Source organism: Eleginops maclovinus, chromosome 4 (assembly GCF_036324505.1).
Source record: "Eleginops maclovinus isolate JMC-PN-2008 ecotype Puerto Natales chromosome 4, JC_Emac_rtc_rv5, whole genome shotgun sequence".
NCBI lineage: Eukaryota > Metazoa > Chordata > Actinopteri > Perciformes > Eleginopidae > Eleginops > Eleginops maclovinus.
Genome location: NC_086352.1, coordinates 18,274,487 through 18,301,672, shown reverse-complemented (window position 1 = coordinate 18,301,672; position 27,186 = coordinate 18,274,487). Strand labels below are relative to the sequence as shown.

At 43.0% G+C, this 27,186-nt stretch overlaps 2 protein-coding genes across 6 annotated transcripts in view; one reads left to right on the top strand and one right to left on the bottom strand.

The window, feature by feature from the left end:
• Positions 1-27,186, top strand: part of sox6 (SRY-box transcription factor 6) — a 134,268-nt gene that overhangs the window by 93,698 nt on the left and 13,384 nt on the right. For all 5 annotated transcript variants that reach the window (XM_063881476.1, XM_063881478.1, XM_063881477.1 and 2 more), the window contains 4 exons: positions 14,455-14,604; positions 16,327-16,507; positions 16,705-16,892; positions 26,679-26,784. In XM_063881476.1, coding sequence (XP_063737546.1) covers positions 14,455-14,604; positions 16,327-16,507; positions 16,705-16,892; positions 26,679-26,784 — 625 coding nt within the window. The remainder of the gene's footprint in view (positions 1-14,454; positions 14,605-16,326; positions 16,508-16,704; positions 16,893-26,678; positions 26,785-27,186) is intronic.
• LOC134863151 (uncharacterized) lies at positions 924-7,774 on the bottom strand. The gene is made up of 2 exons (XM_063881473.1): positions 7,583-7,774; positions 924-7,399 (listed from the first exon to the last, which is right to left on the bottom strand). The coding sequence occupies exon 2, from the start codon at positions 7,219-7,221 to the stop codon at positions 1,438-1,440; it is 5,784 nt and encodes a 1,927-aa protein (XP_063737543.1). The 5' UTR covers positions 7,222-7,399; positions 7,583-7,774; the 3' UTR covers positions 924-1,437.

The following is a 27,186-nucleotide window of genomic DNA, read 5'->3' as shown; positions in this document are numbered from 1 at the left end:
AAAAGATGAACCCAGGTCAAGGCTTACCTGGGGCTATAACGTTTAATATAGATAATTGTCTCCATTCTGCCCTTCAAATTCATAAATACTACTGTTACAAGGGCTTTTGTTTTCAAATGTGTAATAATCATTTCTTTGCTAACTTTTTACTGACTTTTATTTACATCAAAAAATAATACAAGCAGCAACAGGAAGCTGGATTATCCAGCAACACTGTTGCTTGTTGCTTCTCTTAATTAGCAGTTCACATTGCGATTCTCAGTAATTGTAGATCTTAAATCTATTTGAAATCATAAATCAGTTCTGGTTATGTGTCCACTGCTGCTTTGTCAACATGGGGGAAGAGTTATTGAAATCTGCAACATCTGATGCTCAACATCAGAAAGAAAGATGTCAAGATTAAACAAGAAAGTTCAAGACTGAGGGTGAAACGTGTTGCACACTGATATATGTGGCATTTGTCCTTCTGAGGCTACCACTGTCAGTGTTAACGAGCCGTGGCAAGTTGGAACAATGCTCGCAGCTGGCTCTGAAGAGCTGTGCGTCATTATGCAGCCATGAGAAGAGTGATTAGAAACATGCAAGGTGTTAAATAAGTCTGATCATGTTAAAATGCATGTGCAGTAGGAGCAAAAGGTGAAGGCAGTGCGTGTGAATATGTTTTGGGGTGTATATGTGTCGCTTAGTTTGTGTATTATGGAGATGTCCTTTGGAGAGGAGTGGTAGTTCAGACAGGCATGCAGAGTCTATTTATATTAGTGTATGAGGTCAGATGAGACAGTCATATATCTGAAGGTTGGGGTGAGGAGGGGAGACGGGTCTAGAGTGATTCATTCTGATTGTGTTGTCTTCACTGCAGTGTAACAACTGAAGCTATCCAACAAGTTAAACTCTGATGCAATAACCAGGAGTCTGTGTCGTAGTTAACATTTCACTGTTGTTTACTGAAGATTCCAGCATTACATGGCAGAGTGAAAACTGCAACAAAACAAAGTTTGACATTTTTTAACATAAAGTTCAGCTTCACATGAAGTCTTATGAAATATCCTTGTAAATACATGTAAATAAAAACGATCTTTTAAGACTATTATTACCTTCTCTTTCAACTTTAAACTTAACTTAATCTATCAATTATTTAACTTAACAATGAGTTTTACTTACGACTTTGCTTCTAGCATCTTTCACGGTCAGGAATTCTTAAGTATTAACTGTTTCCAACAGATAGGAACTGAGTAGGAAGTAACTGATGACAAGGCAGGAAGTGGTAAGGAAGTTACAGGAAATTGTATCAAAGTAAAAGTTTGTATTCTTTCTCAATGTGTCAAAATAAAAGTCAAAATATATCGCCCTAATGGCGACACACTCCCCGCTGTGACCACTGTGAGGTCACTATACTAGCATGAACATTACATTCAACTAAGATCTACAACTGAAACATCAGTTCTTATGAAGAAGCAAAACCGTTTCCGTCACTGGTCTAAGGTAAGTCTTTGGTTGGCCTTGGTTTGCTGTCTTTAGTTCCACCTTACGGACTCTTCCATCTGTTCCTGGAATAGCCTTTGTGACCACTGCCAAAGGCCAGTTGTTGCGGGCAGCTTGGTTGTCTTTGAGGAGGACGATGTCACCGTCTTGCAGGTTCTGGTGGGACCTTGTCCATTTCTTGCGGCTTTGTAAGGTTGACAGGTACACTTGTCTCCAACGGTTCCAGAACAAGTTGGATAATGCTTGTACTTGTCTCCACTGCTTCGTGAGGAGGTCTCTGCCTGTGAAGTCACCTGGAGGTGGTGGGACGCCCACTTTCTGCGTTAACAGCATCGATGGTGTGAGGATGAATGGATTCTCGGGATCATTCGATACTGGAACTAGTGGTCTTGCGTTCAGAATTGCTGTCACTTCTGCCATTAGTGTGCACAGAACATCATGAGTTAGGCGAGTGCTGTGTTCGCGGAGCGTCGAATCCAGGATTCTTCGGGCTAACCCAATGAGGCGCTCCCATGAACCCCCCATGTGTGAGGCATGAGGCGGGTTAAACACCCAGGAGCATCCTTGATGTTGCAGATACCTCTGCACTGTGCTGTCTGGTTGATCTGCACTCAGCCCAAGTTCTTTGCAAGCCCCAATGAAATTTGTGCCGCAGTCTGACCTCAGTTGTTTGGCTGGTCCTCTTATGGCAAAGAAACGCCTCAATGCGTTTATGCAGCTTGAGGTGTCCATTGAGGTAATCACCTCGATGTGAACTGCCCTGGAGCTCATGCAGCAGAATAGTATGGCCCAGCACTTGCTCTGAGGTTGTGTCCCTCTGGTGCGTCTGGTGGAGACGTGCCAGGGTCCGAAGACATCCAGTCCCACATACGTGAAGGGAGGGCAGGTTGTAAGGCGTTCTGTGGGCAAATCTGCCATTTTTTGTTCCTGCATCCGTCCTCTAAGTCTGCGACAGGTGATGCACTTGTGAATAGTTGAGTTAACGAGCCGCTTGCCTCCCAGGATCCAGAGCCCAGCAGCTCGTACAGCACCTTCTGTTAACTGGCGACCCTGATGCTTTACTTGGGCATGGTGGTATCTGGTGAGAAGCAAGGACACATGGTGTTCTTTTGGGAGAATGACAGGGTTCTTTTGTTCAATGGACACATCTGCATTCTTCAGTCTGCCTCCAAGGCAGAGGAGGTCATCCTGTAAGACTGGGTTGAGAGAGCGTAGGCAGCTGCTTAACGGAACTTGCTTTCCTCTCTCCAGAGCTTCAAATTCCTTCACAAAGGTATTCCTCTGAACAGCTCTGATGATGACTTCTCTTGCTTGGGAAAGCTCATCCACTGAACGAGGTAAGTCACAGTGATGCCATCCCTTGCACTTGCCTGTCGGAGTGCTGAAGGATCTCCCTATATGAATAAGGAGTGCGATGGCTCGTTGGAGAGTGTCGAATGTGGAGAACCTTTCAAAGCGCTCTGTGCTGAGAACTTTCCCTTGTAGATCAGTAATGTAGCTCTTCACCGCTGGACGGACCTCTGCATCTGACTCTGGTGAGACTATGCTGAATGACTGAGGTATGACTGAGGCAGGGTCTGGCTGAACAGAGGGCTTGCGCAGGAAGGTTGGTCCGTTGAACCACATTGTCTTTGTGAGGTGTGCTGCTGGGACCGACCGCGACGCCAGGTCGGCCGGATTGTCTTCGGTGTTCACGTAGTGCCATTGTTCAGGGATGGTAGACTGGCGTATACGCTGGACCCGATTATGGACGTACACATAGAACCGTCTGGACTGGTTGTAAATGTATCTAAGGACAACTTTGCTATCAGTGTAGAACTTTGTGGCATCCAGCTTTAGATCCAGTTCATCCTGAATCAGCTCAGCTATTTCCACTGCTAAGACTGCTGCACACAGTTCAAGTCTGGGAATGGTCGGGTCTGATTGAGGGGCAAGTTTGGCTTTTGCCATGACAAATCCCACGTCTACTGTGTCTTCTTGGATGGCTTTCAGGTAGGCTACGGCACCAATGGCCTTCACAGATGCATCGCTAAAGACGTGGAGTTCTACTCGCTCAGCCTTGGCTGGGCAGATGCCTGTGTACATCCTAGGTATATGAAAGTGCCTCAAGTCTTGAAGCGAGTTTCTCCAAGCTTCCCACTTGCCTAACTTATCTTCAGGCAATGGGGTGTCCCACTCCGATGTCTCAGAATTCAACTCTCTGAGAAGGCCCCTGCCTTGGATCGTAACAGGAGCCAGAAACCCTAAAGGGTCGAAGACACTGTTCACCATTGAAAGAACCCCTCGACGGGTGAATGGTTTGGTGTCGGTTGACACAGAGAAGGTGAATGTGTCACTTGCTATTTCCCACAGGAGCCCCAAGCTGCGTTGGGTGGGTGACTCATCTCCACTGAGGTCTACATCCCTTTTGGCTTGTACGCAGTCCTCACTTGGGAAGGCTTCCAAGACAGCCTGACTGTTTGAGACAAATTTGTGGAGCCTCAAGTTAGACTCAGCAAGTGAGGCTTGAGTCCTATGAAGCAGCCCAATAGCCTCTGCATCGGTTGGGACAGAACAGAGGCCGTCATCAACATAAAAGTGCCGTTCGACGAAGTTGACTGTGTCTGTTCCATATTTTTCTGCGCCATCTCTGATGGCTCTTCTGAGCCCATAGATCGACACTGCAGGAGATGGGCTGTTCCCGAAAACATGAACTTTCATTCTGTAGTCAATGACCTCGTTGGCTACGTTGTTGTCCTTGAACCATAAGAATCGCAGGTAGTTTCTGTGCTTTTCGTCCACAAGGAAGCAGTAAAACATTTGTTGAATGTCTGCCATCACAGCGACCTTGTCCTTTCGGAACCGCATGAGCACTCCTAGAAGGGTGTTGTTCAGATCCGGTCCAGTCAAGAGCACGTTATTCAAGGAGATCCCAGACTGTTGGGCACTTGAATCAAACACTACCCTGATTTGATCGGGTTTCTGTGGGTGATACACGGCAAAGCTTGGTAAATACCAGCACTCTTCTTCTCTTAGCTCTGGTGCCACCTCAGCATGGTTGTTTTTCAGCAGTTTACCCATAAATTCCACGTATTGCTGTTGCATTTCTGGCTTTCTTTTGAATTGGCGTTGGAGTGAGCCAAACCGCTTGAGTGCTTGCTCGCGGTTGTTGGGAAGCTGTTGCCTAGGTAGTCTGAACGGCAATGGAGCAACCCAGCTGTGTGAATCGTTTCTGTAGACGTCTTTGTCCATCATTTTGAGGAAAGTTTCATCTTCGATTGAAGGTGCTAGCTTATTGTCCTGTTCCGTGCAGTCAAACACATTTTGACCCAGACTGTGTTCCTTAGCTCTGGGTGGTAAGGCACTGTTTCCTGGCAGTCTGTCGTGAAGTTCCTCTTTAATGTGCAAAAGGCTTGTGCATGGCTGGAAGAGTGAGGGCCGATGACAGTCGACCATGGCCGTCCGGAAGGAACTGACGTTCGGCTTGTGTGTGCTCCCTAGACAGACTTCTCCGACCAGCACCCAGCCTAAGTCAAGGCGTTGTGCGAAGGGTGCATTGGCGGGGCCATTTATTTGTTCCCTTACTTTGTGTGCTCTGATTGCGTCTCTCCCTAGCAGCAGGAGGATTTCAGCAGTGGGGTCCAGCTTTGGGATGTGTTCTGCTACCTTTGACAGGTGAGGCTGATGCAGAGCGGCATTTGGTGTGGGAATTTCAGACCGATTATCAGGTAAGTCATTACACTCAGTGAGTGGTGGTAAGGGAATCCTAACTTTTCCATTGAGGGACTCCACGATAAAATCTGATGCCCTTCTGCCGAAAGTGTCTACTATACCAGAACATGTTTTCAGTTGGTAAGGATATGGCTTAGTGTGGATGTCAAACTTGTCAAAGAAACTGGACTTGGCCAACGATCGGTTGCTTTGGTCGTCTAACACGACGTAGGCCTTGATGGCTTCCTCTGGGTGGTCTTTCTGGTACACTCTTGCCAGGCATATCTTGGAGCATGACCGTCCGACTTGTCCTGTACCACATACTGCTGTGCAGCTTGCGCTAACCTCACTGGTGTCGTTTACCTCTTCTCCCTCCCCGCCATGCTGTGGCGAGGTCAGAGGAGTCGTGAGGTGCGGTGCTGGTCCTGGGTGCATAGCTGAGATATGTCGGGTGCTGTCACACTCAAAACACTTAACAATTGTAGTGCAGTCCTTTGCCATATGGTTGGTTGAGCTACAGCACTTAAAGCAGATTCCGTTTTCTTTCAGAAATACCTTTCTGTCATCAAGAGTTTCGGCTCTGAAGGCTTTGCACTTCTTCAGTGGGTGGGGTTTTGCATGTATTGGGCAGATCTTACTCGGATCACTAGAGACATTTGACTCTGTGGGAGTGACATTGATCTTGTGAACTGCAATGGGTTTCTTGAAGGTTTTAGGAAAGGCACCTTCAGCTCTGACAGATGACATTGTGGTGGTATTTAAAAAGGCAAAGCTAGGGTCATTTCTCTTCTTGGCCTCATAGCATATGAGTTTCGTGAAGTAATCAAACGGTGGGAACCGTCCTCCATTTGCTTCTTTATACTTAGAACCGGCCGAGATCCATTTTTCCTGGAGTCCATAAGGCAGCTTGGTCACTATGGGTTCAATTCCGCGTGTCGTGTCCAGGTAAGACAGGCCTGGTAAGTAGCCATCTTCTTTAGCACACTGCACTTCCATAAGCAGGTCAGCTAGCTCTCGTAGCTTCAGATTTTCCTTGGCTGAGACTCTGGGAAATGCATCCAGTCGGGTAAAGAGGGCCTTTTCAATCACCTCTGGGGCTGCATAACACTCCTGAAGACGTTCCCAAGCTTTCCCCAGTGCTATTTGTGGACTTGCTATGTGCACTGCACGGAGACGTTTCACCTGGTTGCTGGACTCTTTTCCAAGCCATCGCGTCATCAAGTCCAATTCCTCAGTGGCTGTGAGACCAAGTCCTTGAGTGGCATTTTTGTATGATGACAGCCAAGCACGATAATTTTCAGGTTTATCATCAAACTCGTACAAACTTGTATTCACTAGGTCACGCCGAGCTAAATATTGTGCCAGGTGTTCAGTTGCAGGCATACTTTGAGTATTTGTTGGCTGGGGGTTGAAGGATGGAGCTCCAATATTCAAGTCACTGATCTGCGAGGTAAGAGTCTTGGGAATAACCCGCGGACCTTCTCGGGTAAATGGATTCTGGCTGACTGACTCTTTGGCTGCTGGTGGCGCATAGTCTAAGTCATAGTCTGTAAAATCCACATTGTTTGTGCTGTCGTATGAAAAAACAGGCGGCTGATGGCGTGAAACAAAGGGGTTGTTCGGGCTATAACTGAGAGTGGCATAGGTAATTGGTTGAGTTGGTGGCGAACTAGCCTTCATGGCTGTTTGTTGGACGGAGTTAGTGGAATGGAAGTGAGTTTGGATGTATTCACTTGTCCGTTCAAGTTTGCTTTGTTCTGTTGAATTTGTTTCATCCAGCACAATATAATTGTTGCTTCCTGAAACTGCTGATTCCCAGACAGCTGCTACGGCTTCAGCTTCTGCTGCTTCACGGCAGATGGCTAGTGTTTCAGCCTCAGTCTCTTTTTTCACTTTTTCTATCCTAGCTTTGGCTTCTTGCTCAGCATATTCGGCACGCACTTTAGTAGCTGCTGCTTTTGCTCGTGCACGAAGTAAAGCATTGGTTGATGAGGCAGATGAATGAAAGCTGCTTCCACTTTTTCTTGATTTATTAGATGTAGTTTCCATCTTGACTCGTTATTCAATGCTAACTTCTCAGTCTTTTCACTGTGTTGTCTTCACTGCAGTGTAACAACTGAAGCTATCCAACAAGTTAAACTCTGATGCAATAACCAGGAGTCTGTGTCGTAGTTAACATTTCACTGTTGTTTACTGAAGATTCCAGCATTACATGGCAGAGTGAAAACTGCAACAAAACAAAGTTTGACATTTTTTAACATAAAGTTCAGCTTCACATGAAGTCTTATGAAATATCCTTGTAAATACATGTAAATAAAAACGATCTTTTAAGACTATTATTACCTTCTCTTTCAACTTTAAACTTAACTTAATCTATCAATTATTTAACTTAACAATGAGTTTTACTTACGACTTTGCTTCTAGCATCTTTCACGGTCAGGAATTCTTAAGTATTAACTGTTTCCAACAGATAGGAACTGAGTAGGAAGTAACTGATGACAAGGCAGGAAGTGGTAAGGAAGTTACAGGAAATTGTATCAAAGTAAAAGTTTGTATTCTTTCTCAATGTGTCAAAATAAAAGTCAAAATATATCGCCCTAATGGCGACACACTGATTATGTATCTAACCCTGGGAATGGGCAAAAACAGTGCTTCCAAGACCATGACTTGGCTGACCTTTACAGAACACAGTAAACAAAAAGAGGTGCATTTTCCATTAATTGAAGTCTGTCAGCCTGTCACATATTCCGCCTGCTGGCTGCTATTTACCCTTCATAGAGACTCCCCTTAAAACAGCAAGGCAAGTCAAACATGCCCTTTTCTACATAGCTGGGATCAACAAACCATGTGGCTGCCACCACTTCCTCTACAAAGCACTGGGAGACTGCTCTGATTAAAAACATCATATCAAACCAGACATGGAATTAAGTTAGAGTTTTCTCCTCCCCTTTAGAGCAATAATAGCACCAGTGCCCTCCTTCTTCTTCAAAATTAAACTTTTGAAAGGTATACGCCAGTACATGTGTGAGAGAGAGAAAGGGAGAGAGAGAGAATGAGAGTGAGAGAGAGAGAGAGAGAGCGAGAGAGAGAGAGAGAGAGAGTGAGAGGGGTAATGAATGCAAAGGAAGCAAAAAAGGAGGAAACTTTTGTTGTGTTGAAAGTAGTGCAGTGAAATAGTGAAGTAACTGTGACTGCACTGTATTCACTTTAAGGCTCCTGTAGTAAAACAATTATATTTGATGACTACTTTGAAATGAACACATTATATAGAGTGTTATAATGATGCAACTTGTAATTTAATGTGCTCTCAAAAAAACTGAAAGATTTCAGCCAACCTCGCTTATTACTCATCGTACTATTGACTTCATTCTATGTGCAAATCAAGCACAAACAAACACCTAACACTGTCCTGAACTTTTCTAGTTTTACTTCCAACCATATTCTTCATCTACAGACACACACTCAATCCCCCACACATATGGCTGAATATGCTGCCCCCCCCAATTAAAATATCTCCTCCTGTCAGCTGCGTGGCAAGGTATAATTTTCACCAATTTACTCAGTTTAGATTGTGCAATATATGAACCTTAAAAAATATCTCATTGGAAGAATTAATTCCCACAATGCTGGAGAGGTAATGTGATCAGCCATCCAGTCAGGGAGGCTAGCCGCTCCGTCAGTCTTAATGTTGGACACGCAGCCTCTTCACAATCTCCTCTGTCATAACAGTCTGGGATCCTACCCCCCTATCCCCGCCCTTTCTTTCCTAAGAGAAGAAAACGCAACAAGGTAACAAAGGCTTAGAGTTGATAGATGTAAATGAATCTTGGAGAATGCGTTTGAGTGTTGGAGACTGTAATTTTCTTGTCAATACGAGGTGGTAGCATCACTCTGTCGGCTGGCAGACTGCAAGTGGCTGTCACTAGACATTGCTGTACCACTGGGCAATTTCACTCAATGTTTTCCTGACAGATTGGCTCTCGTCCTCAACTCACAGGAGAGGAGGCGGGTAAACTATCCCAGCGCGACATGCCCCTCTTCATTAGTGCCCACACAGAGCTGGGATGAGCTGAGGACCAGAAGGAAACAATGGCTCCATCCCTGCCTATCCTTCCATGATTACAACTGACACCACTCACCTAACAGAGGAAATTGTGCTCAGATTGTACCCCAATCTGTCCGGACACCCACTATATTCAATTGAGTGAAGAGACAAGAAGGTCATTTCCCTAACTCTACAAACATTTTTTCTGTTGGGATGGCACTCAACTGCTGTTTTCCAGTTAATATACTGTATATATCGCTTGCCTTTTTACCGAACCAGCCAACACAAGGAGGACCTTATGAGCAAGTCCTTGTTTTTTTAATTATCCGAAACAGAATTTGGGGTTTAAGTCATTTTAAAGAATGTATTATTGGATAGAACAAAACATAAATATAAAGCTTCTGCTTTCACTCAGTCAGAGCTCCTTTTTCTATCTCTTGCTGTTTCTGTCTCAATGTCTTGCTTTTCCAATTTCCCATACACATTCTGAACCATTTCTAAGTATCTTAGTTTGTGTATTTCTTTTTTCATTTGCTCATTCTGTCTGTTTGTTTCTTTACTTTCCTGAAGTGTCCAAGCCCATAACCTCTTTAAGCTTTGCAGCACTGGAGGTCTAGCTGCTTGAGACAAGTCTTCCTAATTACCATCCGCCGTATTTGCCATGGCATCTCTCTAGGCCCATGATAAACCTGGTCCCAGCCTCGGCTCATGCTCCCACTATAAAGATGAAAAGCAGTCTACATGCTCAGCGACCAGATTTCAAGCAGACACATCTGAAGGAGTACTCAGCCTTAGACTTCTACAATGATAAGAAAGAGTGTTACACAGTCAGGGACAAACAGGAAGAAAGTGGGAGAGCAGCAAACCGTACATTATCTTTTGTTTGGATGTAAATGCCTGTGTAGTACAGATGTGAAGAAACAGCTTCCATCATTAACAAGTGAAGCACTTTTGACTTTGAAAGAGAGAGAGGGGGAGAGGAAGAGGGGAGAAAGAGAGAACAGACATACTGTAGAGAGCAGCTGTTTCTGTGTTTATGAGCAGAGGAGCTCGGTCTTTGAAGGTAACCCAAAGCAGAGCAGCAATGCTAGCTGTGTGTGGAAGGCTGGCTAATAGGATGGCTATGTGAGCAGCTGGATAGAGGCAGTGGTGAACAGAGGGACAGATGGATAGATGGAGTGGATAATGCAGTGAGCTGCACTGAATGGGAGGGCTGGCTCTTGGGCCCCTGGGCCTGGAGAACATACACACTCTTACAGAAGACGGGCTGTATTTTGTGTGTGTGTGAGGGAGAGTGAAGGACTTCAACATATATACTGTTGATGTAAGATTGAGAAATAGAGAAAAAGCAAGAGGAGGAGTAAGGGCAGAGCAGGTTGGGTGCCAGCAGATGAGACAGATGTTAGGCCATACTGGAAAGCATCGGCACAGTGCACCAGGACGCCTTCCTCCACTCCTGACATCTGGGCCCAGCCTGGGTCAGCCTGCCCGGGCGCCCTGGGCAATGAGCCTGTACAAGCCTTGTGGCAAACGGGGCTGGCGCTGTGCTGCCTTTTAAATGGTGTGGTGCACTGAAGCACAGTTAGTGCACTCATATCCAGCCCAGTGCTTTGCACCCAGGCCAGGCAGAGGTGAATGAGACATTGACTGACAGACAAACTCAGACACAAAGAGATAAGAGGGCAGCAGTATTCAGTCATGTCTCACCCTATGTCAAATTCAGAGTTGGATAATTGGTAGTGTTCATGGATATAGTTGTTTAGGGTCATTTGTTTGTTTATACATTTTGTTTTACATGTTTGCAGGCTGCATTTGAAGATGGGAAGTGAACAATAATTGTCTGCAAGAAACTACATATATCTGCCACTTTATTTTATAGCACAGATTGCCAAAACAGGGACTTTAACTTTGTTCAAGAATAACAAGATGGCCATATTTTTATTTATTTATTGATGCTACATAGCATAAGTAGTGTTTGCAGATGAAAAATATCGATGGGTTTCTCATAATTGGTCAATTAAACTATAGCATGATTATTGTTGTTTCTCTAAACAAACTGAGGCTGCCTGTCTTAATTGCATATCCTACTTCTGAGATGTCTTACATCATCAGCAGAGTGTGTAATCTCAGTTTAATGTCGCAAGCAGAAAAGTGAACCTCCCCGGTTAACCTCTGCTTCCTCCAGAGGGCTTGTTTTTAATTAACAGAGGCTAACGGGCTGACCTTGGGCATGCTGCACTCACTTTGAATCCATGGTTGCTGAGATCGGCTCCGTTCACTGGGAAACAGGGAATGATGGGGTCAGAAGCAATACCTTAGATTTTCTGTTTGTGCATCTCTTTATTCATGTGTGTAATGGTACTGTTTTTCTTGAAGTAAGGCTAAACCTTTCAAAACACTTAAAAGAAAATAAGTAGCACATAGTGAATTGTAAAACTAGTTGTCCACACGCACTTTTAATCATGGAAATGTTGCTTCTGCCTTCAGCTAAGAAAAACCTTTTAAAACAAGTGAATATTTCTTGTTTGCCATATTTTTTAACATTGATTTTTAATGTTCCTTTTGGCCATTTCTTAATATAACACGAGCTATACCTTAAGTTGCAGCTCCATGGCTTTACATTTTCAGAAGTTTTACACATGTTTTGGAAGATGTGTTTGGTTTCCTGAATAGCGCAAAATAACTCGTTTTAACACTGTAAAGGGGGGGAAAAAAGGAAACAGAAAGGTCCTAAGCTCCACTAGGGCTTTTGCCTACTCCTCCAATACCCCAGAGTAGGAGCCTCGACTTTCAGCTTGACCCTAAATACCATAAACCTTTTGCTTCCACCACCTGGCAAGTAGATATGAAGAAGGGGTTACTAGATATAAGAGATTCAATTGGGCGAAGCGGGCAGATGTCTTCTGCTTAGGGAGACCGGCATTGGCAGGATGCATGACCCTCAGCCTTGAAATTGACACCTCCATTTACTTTGTGACGTTGTTGTTTCTATCTCATTTATGTAAAGGGTGTCAAACAACCGTTTTGTTATCCACTGTAAATTTAAATTTTCTTTTTTTACCAAGACATACAGTAATGCTAAGGGAAATACCTCCACACTCCACACATTGAACACTGAGGTAATTCACATGAGTCCTTGAGCAGTATATGGTGGGTTAACACACTTTTCATCTGTCTTTCCCCCTGATTGTATTTATTGTTCTTTGGCTCTTTGAGGCAGAGTGTTTCTTGTTACAAGGATAACCATTGCTTCTCACCCCATGGCACTGACCTGCTAATCAGTGCTGAAAAGGGGCACCCTGACTGCGTCTAATTTGAGGCAAAGTCTAATTATGCTCTTTCCGGGACAATAAAGTTCTTCCCACTCAAGGTCAGGGGCATGGTCGTCGACAGGCCTGTTAGCAAACATCTGTCCAACAGACTCAGCTTCCGCTTCTTTACTAAGACTGGCCTGGAGTGACAGCCAGTAAATGGAGACTCCTCTGTCTCACTCCCTCTGTCACTCTCTCCCTTTCTCTTAACCCACCCCCCCCCCAACATACACACACACACACAGAGTGCCTTCACCACTGACATTAGCTAAGTCTAGCTCAGATGAGAAAAAATAGAGTTTGGTCTGCTCCTGTGTCCATTTGGAGACAAAAGGCTGTTTGTGAAGGAGGTGGGGGCAGTGCTATCATTGTAGGAACATAATCAGTCTGTCATTTCCGCTGCCCATGTGCTGTTGTTATCCCCTGGTCCTGGAGAATAATGGACCTTTTGTACTGCCACTTATGTGGCAGCGATAAAGTTTCTTACAGGAGCACATATGTGTTTATAACTGGAGATATGTGCACAGACATAAAGTGCTTTGTTTGGCTTTAGTCCCCATCTACACTGTCAGAGGTGAGGCCAGCTGGGCCAGGTCCCTTTTTCCAATCTACACAAATGCAGTTTTATGCACCCAGTGGAACCAGGAAATGAGAGCGGTTGTGCTGATTGGCCAGAGGAATATAAATTAGATTCTACCTGACATCACCATTTGACTGAATAAACCAACAAACCATAAGGCTTACCTTGTGTGCGGAGAGCAGGCATGTAGGGGAGTTTAAGGGTGCTATCTGTCTGATGGGGTGAGGTCTAAGGCTACATGGAGTACCACTCTTTCTTAGACAGTAGCTCTATTTGACAGACCCATTCTATTTGCAGCAGGAGACAAAAGCCAATTTCATCACTAACCTGGTGGCAAATCAATACCAGCCTGGGGCTGAAAGAAGTGTCAGCAGTAGGGGAGTACTGGGCTCTGTTGGCACAGAAAAACAAGCACACAAATAATCATCAAATCAGTCTGGTATTTTTTGTTTCAGGTTTTAATAATATAGAAAACAGCACACAACTTAAGGTTAAGATATATACCTGTGCATTTATTTAGGATAAAGGATGAAATACTCAGTCAAAAATATAATCCAACAGACAATTTGCAGTCTTTGGCTCACAATGTTTTTTAAGAACTTCAAAACCCCTTATATCAACCTCTAAAACCACCCTTTCTATATGCCACATAATCAGCCCAGTGATGGAATTGTAAACAGAGCTTTCTTGAGTTCAACCCTGTAACAGGCCCAACAGTTCTTTAGTGCTTCGCCAGTCATTTGAACCCCCCTCTTGTGTGGTAATGTCACCGACAGTTGGACATCTTATTGATTTAATGCCAAGGAAAATAACGGTGATTACATCAGTGTTCTGTGCAGGTTTCTAAGCCTTAATAATTCTTGTCTTTACCATGTTCTGTGATGGCAGTCCAACTGAGGTTGGGTTTCTAACATTATGGAATGGGACTGTCTCACATGGCTGTGTGGAGGCGAATCTCAGGCCAGAAAACTTCAATGGGAAGCTGTGTAGATCTACAGAAGTGAGAGATCTTTGCTAACACACTTGCATCCACTCTGCAAACTTTTCTGTGTGATGAGTGGAAAAATAGGGGCTCCAAGTATTTTGAATGAAAGCCATCTCTGTGTGGTTTTTAAGACTGCTGTCTCTCTCTGGGTTCTGTCTTTGAAATACGGTTAAGACCTTTGATGGACGGTCTATGCCAGCCTCATGGAAAGAGAGGAAAGACGTAAAAGAGAGAAAGAGGGGGAGAGAGATAAAGGCATACACAGAAGCAAAGAGAGTTCTGGGGGGGAGAAAACACAGAATATAAAACTTTTAATGTTTACTGGATTTGGATGCTAACTGGTTTCTCTACCTCCCAACAGCAACTGTATGCTGCCCAGCTTGCCAGCATGCAGGTCTCTCCCGGAGCCAAGTTGCCTCCACTCCCCCAGTCCCTCAATGTGAGTGGGCCCATTTCTCCCTCTTCTCTGAAGAATGACAAGAGTTCCTGCAGCCCCATCACTCCCATCAAGGTACAACCCTCAACATCCTTCAACCTGCCCACCCATCAGCGTAGGTCTCGAGTGGTACTTGACTGATCCTAGCCTAGTTGGTGTTGTCTGAATAAAAACACAGTTCACTACTTCAGAGTAGCAGTCGGCCGGTGCTGAGCCCAGCCTCTAACAGGCCATCAATCTGTGAGGCTTTAACAAGGCTTTCTCTCTTAACCAAAAGCCTGTGGACATAGTTGCTATGGCTATTGCTGCTCCAAGCCAGTAATTTGTGGAACACATGGTTTCACATTTTTTTTTTTTTTTTGCCATGTTTTTTTCATCACCCTTTTTCTAAACCAAAATTAAATAAAACTGGATTATAGTAATGCTTACAAAAGTAAATCAGCAAGTAGAATTGACGTCTTTGTTTGCCTTGTAAACAAACCAAATGCTGGATGTGTTTTCTGCTGCTATATGGAACAGCTCCAATCAACTTCCATGCAGAGAATGGGCCATGTACATCATTCCCACTCACTGAGGCCATAATCAGAAACATACGCCCATTTGGAGTAGTTTAGGGTAATAATATCACAAAGGAGAAAGACTATTAATCATGTCTTGAAATGGTAGGAAAGTGTTCTGCACACACATCCTTGAGGTCTCCTGCCTCCTGGGATTTCCATTGAAAGAATGCCATTAAACTGACTCAACAACTGTCATTTCACATATCTACTTTTACAAGAAGACAAATGCTGGGTATGCAGATATTAAAACAAGACTCATTCTAGTCAAAAATAATACAAATATTGACAAATATCACAAAATCTAATAAAGTGAATTATTCATGAATGGAAAACATGTGCTACAGTCCAGTTGAATCAGATTGCCTTAAGTTGTGTTTGTCTGCTTTCAGCTTCACTGCATGACAAACTGTTATTGGCACAGCAATAACAAGGCCTTAGGGCAGTCTATGCTTGAGCCATATGTTTGGACAAGGAGACACTTGGGCTTTGAAAAAGACTTAACGACAGCATGAGCCCTAATCTGATTTAAAAGATGCTGCACACAGGGCGATTTTTTTCTGTGCTAAGTGACATTTATTTTCGGGGATGAGATTTTTTGAGTTGTATTTAATCCGAATTATTCAGCATTTATTGTATTTAAGCAGATACACTCTGCATGTTGAATTTGATGTGTTATGGTTAAAGTTAAACCATTGAGTTTATTTCCCAAATTACATAATATATATATTTTTATAAATAGGCATATCATATGATAAAACAAGTATGAACAAATGAAAAGTGAAATTACAAAAAACAAGTTAATGAAGTAGATAATGTAAGTCGACATCTGATGAATAGAACAGCTGTCTTTGATCATTGGCACCGCCGTTATCTGGTCATTATTTATTCTTCGAAACAAGAGTGCAGACACAGAGAGCAGGGAGGAGGAGAGGGAGAACAGATGAAGATGTACAGAGAGACAGAATCTGCTTTAATTAGTGTGAACAAAGGCGCTGGGCAACTGTGAAGAAGATCGCAATGGCACAGCTCCTAAGGAAGGATGGATGGATGAGGAGAGAGGAAAAAAGGGAGAGGGAAGAACCAGGGAGGAGGTGTGGGTCAAGATAGGGATCCTATAATTAACCAAGAACAGAGAAGAACTGTGTGTCTGGGAATCCAGAGCTCCTCCAAAAATGGAGGGGGTGGGGGCACCTACTCGCATCTGTCTTCTCTCATATACCTATCTCTGCTGCCGTAGGAGGAGGGAACACAGCCGCTCAACCTGTCTGCTCGGCCAAAGATGACAGACTTTGTGAAATCCCCCACATCACCAACACACAACCTGTTCCTCGGCAGTAAAGGCAGCCCCAACAGTCTTCTCGGCAAGGGTGGCATTCCCAGCCCACTCGGAGGAGGCCTGGGCCGGGGATCTTCTCTTGGTAAGACTTTTACCTCACAAACAAGATCCCACACATGCATATTTACTCTGTCTATCACTCACATCCAGGGAGACCACTTTGCAACATTTTGAGGGACTTCATATCTCACTGTCAAGATGCCGGATGAAGTTGTTTTTCTCTTTTGGGCAGTGTGTGTTCTAGCGCACTCACTGACTCTGCTGTTTGTACATGTATAGATATTCTGTCCAGCCTAAACTCCACCGCGCTGTTCGGGGACCAGGACACAGTGATGAAGGCCATACAGGAGGCTCGGAAAATGAGGGAGCAGATCCAGAGGGAACAGCTGCAGCATCACCAGCAGGGCATGGAGGCAAAACTGTCCGCACTCAACTCTGTGGGCCTCAACAACTGCAGATCTGACAAGGTTAGAACTTCCATCATATAGTCTGTCTCTTTTTATCCCTGATTCAGGTCCTCTCCATTGCAAGCTTTTTCCAGAGAGCAAGAAAAAGTGATGAGCAGTTACCAAGAGCGCTTAGCACTCCTTGCAAGTAGTGGAGGAAAGAAACTAATAAAGAAAGTGGAACATGGTGATTTTGATATAGCAGTAATTCTTAAGGCCAACATTTTTATTTAATCCCTGTCCAGGATGGTCGTACTGATAAGAGTTGGCATAGTTCAGTGGATACATGTGTGTTAACTCAAATTAGTATGAATATGGCATTTATGTGTGTGTGTTTAGAGGGCTTGTGTTGTTGATGTTGGGGTGAGGGCCGTGACAGGCCATGGCGCTGCCCGGTGTGGGTTAAGAAGACTCTGAAGTCTATGCCCAATTAAAGCAGACTTGCAGCCCTCTCCGTCCCCTGACACGGGATGGGGCTGCTTTGTACCAGGAGCACACACTCCCAGGGATTCCCTTTAAAAATATCTTCAATCGATGAGTCAATCAAGGAGAGAAAAAAGCTGTCCTCCTCTCTTCAGCTTGATGCCATGTTGCCAGTTGGCTGTGAGGAGCAGGCAGGAACTGGGAGCGATGCTCATTAATATTTCAACACCTGACACTTTCAACCAACAGCCTCAACTAGGTCAATGTATATGTAAAAAAGTCAATGAATATCTATTTTGATTTCCCTCTAATTTGGTGTTTGGAAGAAATCACTGTCTGTGCAGGTGGCAATCAACTATGCTCTTACTGAGGTGAAGCAAATTCATTGGTGCAACCCACAGAGAGGACAGGGATACAGTGCACTTGCAGCCTGCAACTCAAACAAAAAAGGTCTTTACAATAATCAATATATATCTCTTATCCACATTTTGTGCTGACAAACAGTCATAAATGTACCATGTCCCAATGTCACCCTGAATTTAACCAAGCAAACATACCTTTCTTATCTTTATTTAGTACACAGGAGCGGCTACAGCTGCCTCCCTAAATCCTAAATAAGGTGAGCCTGTGGTCAGCCAAGCAGCTAAATCTGCCATGACATGAAAGCAGTAACTGAACAATGCCTCTAAAGAGCCATTTTCAACAGGCAGCACACACCTACAGCTACATTGTCCTTAGCAGGTAGAGCTTAACACGCTTTTTTTTGCTCCCTGCTTAGTCTTTTGTATACGATTTAGTTTTGTTTTTTCAAAATTTCAGACTTGTCTGTTGAACTTATTTTAAAGTGATCATCGCAGATGAGGAGAATGCTTTTCTTCTTGTTTTCTGTAAAGAGATCTTCTGCTTGAAATAGTCAGTCACTCCACACCTGTAATCCACCTCTTTTGTGTGTGTTTTCCACCTGAGCAGAGAGAGAGTGTGTGTTTTAAGAAAGCAAGACAGAAACAGAAAGAGAGAGAGAGAGAGACCGTGTGTGTCTGTGTGTGTGTTTGTGTGTGTGTGTGTGTGTGTGTGTGTGTGCGTGTGCGTGTGTGTTGGCAGTTTAAGGTAATGTGAATTAGTGATAAAAAGACCAAACATTGAAATAAATACGACTGTATTCAAAAATTACAGTAATAGGATTATAATATTAAAAATGGCAACAACATGCTACACAATAGAGCAAGTTAAGGTGAAAAATAGCATCTTAAGTCATTCAGGCTTCCACACATACCTCTGTTTTCATTACAACATCATTTATTGTCTTGCTGAATGACACCTTAACCGAGCTCATGCCTGACTCTCCGGCTCTTGCAAATCATTGTGAGATATCGCCACCTCTTAGTTTCAGTGACACTGGCCCTATTAGGACGGTGTGAAATGAGAGGCACGCTTTATCAAGTCAGCTAAAAGAATTGCCCCATCATCTTCATCCTTCGGCTGCAATAAAGAACAGTAAGCTGTAATTCAGCAGTGAAATGAGGGGGAAGGAGAGAGAGCCTTTTGCTGATACAAGCCTACAAACTAGAAAGGTTTGAATGCCCCTGATAAAAGCTTTCACTTTGGTCAGTTTCAGAATATTAATATTTCAAGAAAGCACCTCACCTGACATAAATATGGTGTGGGCCTTTAATAGCTCCCCCCTCCCAGTTTCTTGTTTGGAAGTTTATCATAAAGAGGGCTTACATGGAGAAGAATCTGGAAAGGTAACATAAATGGGATTAAGGAGAGGTTAAGATCATCCAGCGTGGCTGTTAGAGGGGGATATTAAATATTGATTTATCCCACTGTAATGACCGGCCAGAGGAGTGGGTCTAAGTGCTGCTTACGGATGGATCAATTCATCTTTTCATTAAAAGTGTGTCTGAACAGTACAATGCATTCCTCACTAACCTTTATCACTATGACTCTAGTTCTTTCTCCCTCCCTGGCCATTGACCTAGGAGAACATGGTGTAGATCAGACTCTCTGTTCTACAGTATACAAGCCTTTAACCTCAGGACATGTAAAATATTCATGCATTACAGAAGCGGATTTCTTTCTAGTCTTTTTATTTGCCTGTTTTTACTATATCCCATCAGTACAATAAAACCTTTTACAACCTTTTCTACAATTTACCTTTTTGAAATATTTATCTAAAGGTATTATTGTCTGCGGAGGGCAATTACTTTGTTCCATTATTTACCATCTCCTCCTTACCCAGTGGAGGCTTTTACCTATAATGTACCAGTATGCCTACAGGTCAAATACAGTACATCGGAATCCATTTGTAACCATTTGAATTGTTCCCCTCTATTATGCACTGTAGCTATTACTGGACATGCTGTTTTTCAGGGTCACGGGTGAATAAATATCAAGCAAGTGTATCTGTGTATGTTTTCACTCAGAACCATGTAACCGTCTTGTCATCAACATCTATGACCAACTGGAATGTAAGGCTATTAGATCATTGACCTAGTACTATCTGCTGATACATATTCTTTGTCTCAGCAGACGTAAATCATAATTTATAGAAAAATGTATTGTTCTTATTCCAAAACCAAAATGAACAAAATAAAATACTAAATGCCCATGTACGCCCTCAATGTGATCACACAGTATATCCTCTCTCATATCTAAAAAATACAAGTTTAACTGTGAATATTACCAGCCATTTAATTTCAAATAACTACATCATTCCCTTTATTTGAATGATATGTCAAGCAAACTATTGCCTCAGTGACAAAATAAAACATATAATAAGTTTTTTATCTCTGTATAGTAAAGTATGACAGATTCCTAAACTAATGCATCTTTTCCTCTTCCTTTAGCTCCATTAGACATTGCATATTTGATGCCCTGGAGGTTGTGTGAGATCAAATATATTCCTCTGCTGACATGTCCCTAACTGGAATCAAAAGGTGAAAGGCCAGTGTATTAACCTATTGAACTGCCCTTTCCTGCCCAACAACACCTCCCCTCCTCAGTATTGATGACTGCAATTGTCCATTTCCCATGTCCCAAAGCACAGCCTGTAAATATTCAAATGGAGCTTATACTGGTGCTCCACAAAGTCCAGACTCCTAACCAATTGGTTATAGTGGTTCTACTGGTTCCTTCTTTAGGTGTGTGTGTGTGTGTGTGTGTGTGTGTGTGTGTGTGTGTGTGTGTGTGTGTGTGTGTGAGTGTGAGTGTGAGTGTGAGTGTGAGTGTGAGTGTGAGTGTGAGTGTGAGTGTGAGTGTGAGTGTGTGTGTGTGTGTGTGTGTGTGATGCCAGGGCTCTTTTCAGGCAAAGCTTTCACAAAGACTTTGAATATAATCTTGTCTGGTGTGCAGCCCTGGAAGCAATTTTCTGCTCCTTTTCGACTGCTGTCTTGGAAATTGCAATCCAAGGCATTTTGGCTGCAATGTAAATCCTTGGCATACAAGGGTTTGCCCATCCAAATTAGATTATGCTCAGCTCCCAGACACTGGCTGTAGCCAGCAAGTGCTATTGTGAAGATTGCTTACATTAATGCTTTGTCCAATTGTTCATGTTTGCCAAAAGAATAAAAATAGTGTATGACTGGATAATATGTTCCTGTGCATAAGTGTGTATGTGTGTGTCTTGTGGCTCCTATCCCAGGTCAGGTCTTTAGCTCTCTCTCGCGTCTTCCCCAGAAAGACATCAAGACTGCATCTTGGTAGGGTCATTTGGCGGTGGTGGCTCCATTATTTTCTGCACTTGTAATTTTACATGGTGAATTTCTGGCCTGATGCAGTCATTCAGAAATGCTGCTGGCCCCCGTGGCTGAGACCTGTGTTACCACACTAACCACAAGGCACACACAACAAAGGAAGAGGAAAAGAATAGGCCACAAAGGACCATTTATAGTCTATGGTATTGTTGCAGTTGGGAACATAATAGATCCAGTGTCCAAAAACTCTTGAGGTTTTGTCCATATGTGAAAGGGCTTTTGGTAATGCTGCTGTTTCCAATGTCCTGCTGTTTGCAACCTGGAGGGTTTAAAAAGCAGGAGAATTCAGCCCAACTTAACATTCCCTCGAGGACACAGTGAACAGTTCTGGATCAATGAGGACTGGAAACCAGTAAAAGTACATGATGTCAACAAAAATGATCCCAGCAGAGAGAAAGGAAGAACATAAGAACTGACACTGTGTCAGAAAATTTGAAATAGTAATGTATGACACACCAAAAATAATTACCTTTTTAATATGGTTCTTATCAAGTTTTGATAATAATATGTATAATGTTCTAATCGAAAAATGTCCCGAAGTAGAAGATTAACATGTAAAACAAATCCAATTTTTCGGACTGAATGCACATTTTAGATATATTTTTTGGGGGGCTTTTTTGCCTTTAATCGGATAGGACAGTGGAGAGTGACAGGAAAGTTGGAGAGAGAGTCAGGGTGGGATCCGGAAAGGACCACTGATCGGGAATCGAACTCGGGTCACCGGCGTACGTTTCAAGTGCCCCAGCCAGTTGCGTCACGGCCGGGGCCTGAATGCGCATTTTAGATTGACACTGAAAGGTCATATTTTGTGAGTTTGACTTGTTTCCCCTTCCAAAAAAACCCTTTCTTTAATGATTATAGCATACCCTTTTATTAAGAAAACAATAAACATTTAATTGGCACAAAGTCAAAAGTAGGGTAAGCTCCTTAATTTAATTAAAGGCCTTTACCCCCCTCTGTTTTAAACAAATGAGGTGATGCCCTGGCAGTACAAATAGGGCTAGAATAGCTGGCCATTTCTGCACTGGGTGATGTTGAGGATGACTACTATAGAGCAGATGCCAGTCTTTTGTGGCTGCTACTGTTGATTCTGCTGCTGCCTGCATTAGCCCTAGCAAAGGGAGAGCTTGGGTAAAAAGAGAGCAACAGTCTGCATGAAAGGAACTGTGGGTTTACCGCATGGCTGGATGTACTTAACATTTAAATGGTTCAAAACTAGCAAAAAACTACTGGAAAGCTGCAGACTTATAAATAACTTTGCAACTGGTTACAAAAAAAATACAAAACAGATGAGGCGCAGAGCTTCGAAGAGCTGCAACCATGTTAAAGTGCAGTCTTTGTCTCCTTCAGGACTGGGACAGATTGTTGAGGGCTTAACTCTGAGACCCTCAGAGAGAAGACTCTGAGGGTCTCAAACCACAGTGATGACTGACACTTGATACATAAAGCCCTGTATTGTGGTCAGAGAGCCATTGCCTTAAACTTGCCACATACCAGGTGTGTGATATAACCATAGCCAGGTCAGCACAATAACACACATAAGTGGCTTCTTAAGGTCCTGCAGCTGTTTAAGGTTCTATCTTTTAAACATGTGCAATCACATACTTTCCACTATGAGAGAAACATGGATAAGATTTTACCAATAGTTTAGAAATCTTGGAAAGTACAGTAGTTACTGCTTTCAGATGTCAGAGAAAGGGCTTAACTTGTGATTGTCTGTATACACAGTACATAAACATACAGCCAAAAATAACCAGACTATTATATGACATCAAGTTGGCAACTGGTAAGGTTCAAAATGTGTCATGCTTGCCAGCTGCCTGAAAGATGTTAAGCAGTGTTCTCTTTAAATAATCATTCTGATGGTAAAATGTTTTGGCGAGCAAACCTGCCAACTTAATCTGTGCTTGTATAGTCTAGTTTACCTTTTAGCTTTTTCAATGTGGAGTCAGACATTTTGCACTCATTAAAAAAAAACATCACAATTGTTTTAATACTGTAAAATAAAATAAACGTTTATTCCAGGCCCGAAGTCTGGTCATAAAACATGAAATAAGACCTATTTTGGCTATTCTCATTTTAAACATTTGGGACTAACAAAAGGACATTTGTTTAAAAAAAATGTCCCTACCAAAAACCATTGATGCTATCCATTGTGATGTGGTAAACAGTGCATTATTTTCTAATGGTGTCAAATTACATTTTTTATATCATCCAGATCAAGACTGTTGCAAGACAGATGCTGTCAGGTTGCTTAACCCCACCCAATACAATTAGTGTCCTCCACAAAACTCCCCCCTGATCACAACAGTCCACCTTAATAATCTCTGTGATCTTTTTTCTTCTCTATTTGTATACCATCTCAGGCCATATGGATTTGCCTATTGCCTGGAGCTATTTACAAAAGAGAGAGTGAAGGAGTGTCAGGATTGGCAACATGTTGCCTAAATATAGGGCAGGAGCAGGCACAATGCATAGGGCCGTCCGCCACCCGCCTCTGCCCAGAATACACCCTGTGGGCAGAGCAGCAGGCCTCCGGCACATGTTCTGCGGCCGGCCAGATTAAAGTTTTCTTTACAACATTGACAAGGGCTCTTTGGGGTTCACTCGCACAAGAAGTTGAGAATACTTCGCTATTTCTCTTTCTTCACCAGTGACTCACCACCACACTGGTAGCCATGTGCAACTGAAAAAATGCATCTGTTACCAAACTTTAAAGACAAAAGACTGCACACGCAGGGCAAATGAGATTATTGTGGGTGGCAGTTTCCACTACAGCTCAGAGTGCATTGCTATAATTTTAGTTGTGGGGTGGAGAGCTGCATACTGAAGTCATTTGAGGGAGGGAACGCGGTTATGGTTAAAACTGGAGGGAGAATAATGTGTACAGTAACATCTTTTGGTTCCTGTCTCTTTATCTTTACTTCAGCAACATGATTTCTCTCTTTGTTTTGTGTTCAAAGTATTTCATCAGCCAAATTCTCTCCCTCTCTTACTCTCTCTCTCTATCCCTGGTTGGATGGCCAGCTTCCCAAGATACTGCATGTCCTTTGCTACTTCTCTGTCAGAGTGATCAGTAAAAATTTAATGACACTATAAAATAATAAAAGTGCCATTAATTTATCACAGCACTTGATGCGTGGGCAGTAAAGAAGCATTAGTTCACTGAATATTTTCAAGCCTTAAAACAAAACCCTGATGCCGTGCAGATCATTTATGGCCCTAATTTCAACTATAAGTCTAATTTGCAGATATAAATTACAAAACTTATAACCAATAAGTATATTAAGCCCAGTATATAAAATTTTATGAAAATTTGTGGTACCATATTGTACATATAGTCTGATATTAATTAGCTCAGCTAACACACAGAAGGAAGGAATACTTAAGGAAGTAAAAACCCCTTTAAATCAATCATTTCAAATGCTGGCTTGTATTAATTATACAGTTAATTTCTATATTATCACAAAAAAGTGTAAATATTATCTTTATGTCAAAGGTACCTTGAATAATTGTCAAACAAGAGCCTCATTCAGTCTTGTTCCCAGCTGTCTAATGTGCTGATGTTCACTTATCATATGACTTTGTGCAGTAGAAAAAGAACTTCAACACTGAGCTAGTTATTAATGAAACCTATTGATGGATGGGCCCCGTTCTCTCTCCTTCTCAACCCAACATGATGCTTAATGATCATGAGTTTATAAAAGGACTTGATTGATCAGGGGGGACCAACGAAGCGCAGAAGAGGGACGAGATGACTACTTTATTACAGAAATACAGTCCCCATGAACACTGTGTCTTCCTAGTGCACTGTCCAAGTATCATCCAAAGCAGCGACATTGCCCATCCAGCTAATCGCACATCAGTCACTTTGTCACCGCGCTGCTAGCTTCTTTCATTAAGAGCAATAATGTGGCTGGATGATGAATACAGCTCCGTGCATGTGTTTCTTTACGCAGAATGTGACACGGAGAGAGGCACCACACTCCATCTTCTCTTTACAAAGCGTCCTCTTGCCCAGCAGGGACCACCACATATGTCATAATTAGAAAACACTTAAGTAAGCAACGGGCCGTCAGATGGACAGGCTCTAATCACAGGCCATAAGCAGGTAGTGGTTAATTGTATATCAGAATCACTCAGCTGGCCATAAATAATGGCTGCTCCTTCAAGTATGATGGTTAATTGCAGTGCTCTTATTGTCTGATGCAGGCCTTTCTTTTGAGGAATAGTTCTTGAATAAATAAAAGCATCAGGAAAATCTAAAAAATTTGAAAAGCCTCAAATGGACTTCAACCATCTTCATCCTTCATTTTGTCATCTTTTTCAAACCCTCAAGAGAAAATAATGACAGATAGATTTGCAATAGTTTTTTTTTAAATGTGCTGTAATTACTGATGGCTGTTGCCAGAGTGATTTAATTTGTCAGGAAAAGACAAAATAAATAAATCGAACGCAGTCGTTAATTAATTAGTATTTTCAGTTACAATAGGTAAGTCTATTTTATTTTAACTTCTCTAGTACTGGGGGGGGGGGGATGTGTCCCATTGGGCAAAAAGTGAAAAAACAACAAAATGGTGCAATGCCTTACAAAGAGGGAGCTAAAAGATTAATGTGTGTGGTGGTGTTGGTTTGAGTGGCAAGGGAGCTGTTAGTATTGTGTGGGGACTTTACCTGAGGATGTGTTTGTGCTGCCTGTGATAGGCATGTTTAGAAAAGAAAGAGGCAGAGGTCAGTGCAGACAGTACATCTTTGGCAGGAATTGAACGCTCACCCTGGGAGTAAAACAAATGCTTTTTTCCCTGAATGGTGGCAACATGCCTGCTTTTAGTGTCATCCAGGCAAAAACCTTTGGGGGGGGGGGGATTATTTGTATCATGCAGAGTCAAAGTGTCCATCTCCTAGTTGAGTCTTTAGAGAGGAAGACAGCCCTTTGCTAATGCCCTGTGTATTCACTGGAGAAGTAGGTCATTCAACAATGGAGCCAGCAGCAGTCGGCACTCTCCCCTTGCATAATACATTAAGTGTAATGTGCAGCAACTATTCAGAGGCCCCCCGAAAGCTGTTATTTTATTCTGTAAATGCACACGGACATGACATTTAATATTGTCACGGAGCACTGAATGACAGGGTTTCATTGTGCGTCAAGTACAACATGATGCCAAGTTTAATCTGAGCACAAAGCGACATGACAAACGAGAAAACACGGTGTGTTCTCTAAAGCATGAACTCTGAATAAATGATGGGCGCTGAGCTTTGGGCACTGCAGACTGGAAGGGAGGATGTAAGGAGAAGATTACAGAGGAAAATCTGAGCACTGCAAAGAGGGCCACGGCCCCATTGTGTGCTTCGGATCACAAAGTATCCTTCTGTAAATCTATTTACAGCACCCCTGGCCCTCACTGTCTCTGTGCCTCCTGTCATCCATTATAGCGGCTACTGAATAGAGAGATGAGAGAGGAAAAAGCTACATCTAGCTCATGTCAAAAGAGCAGCTCTTCAAAAAAACCTCCATTTACCAAAGACACTTTTTTCTTTTCAAATTTTCAGATTCCTGATGGGGTTATTTTTACAATTGTATCACTGCATGTCCTTGTTCATGTACCTGACTGTTTGTGTTTTCTTGCAGGAGAGGGCGCATTATGAGAGCATCGGGCACCACCTCGGCAAGCTGGGTGAGGAAGGGAAGATCGGCCACAGAGTTATTGACCTCACCAGGCCAGAAGATCTCGATGGTAAGGCCAAATTCAGTTTTTTTCTTATTTTGTTTTGAGCGCACAAAGTAGTAATAGAGGGCTGGTACATCAGAGGATTTGAGGTTTTGTCGTATTCCGTACAAATGGAGGACTAAAGACTTGACAATGTTAAGTGAGTTCTTTATAAAATAATGCACAAGGAGTCTTGATTTCTTATAAAACCTGCTACTCCATGTGGCCATGTGTCTGAGTTACACATGGAAGAGAGAACGGGTGTGTGCAGAAACATGTGCGTATGTGTGAGGAAGATGTGGGGGTTGGGGTGAATGCCATTTGAAATGGGCCGAGGCACCGAGTTTTCACAGGTAGGTGAGCGAAAGACAAGGGTTCCTGAGGACAAAGCTGGCTTTTCTCCAAGCTCGGCTCCTGTTGCTGTTGTGC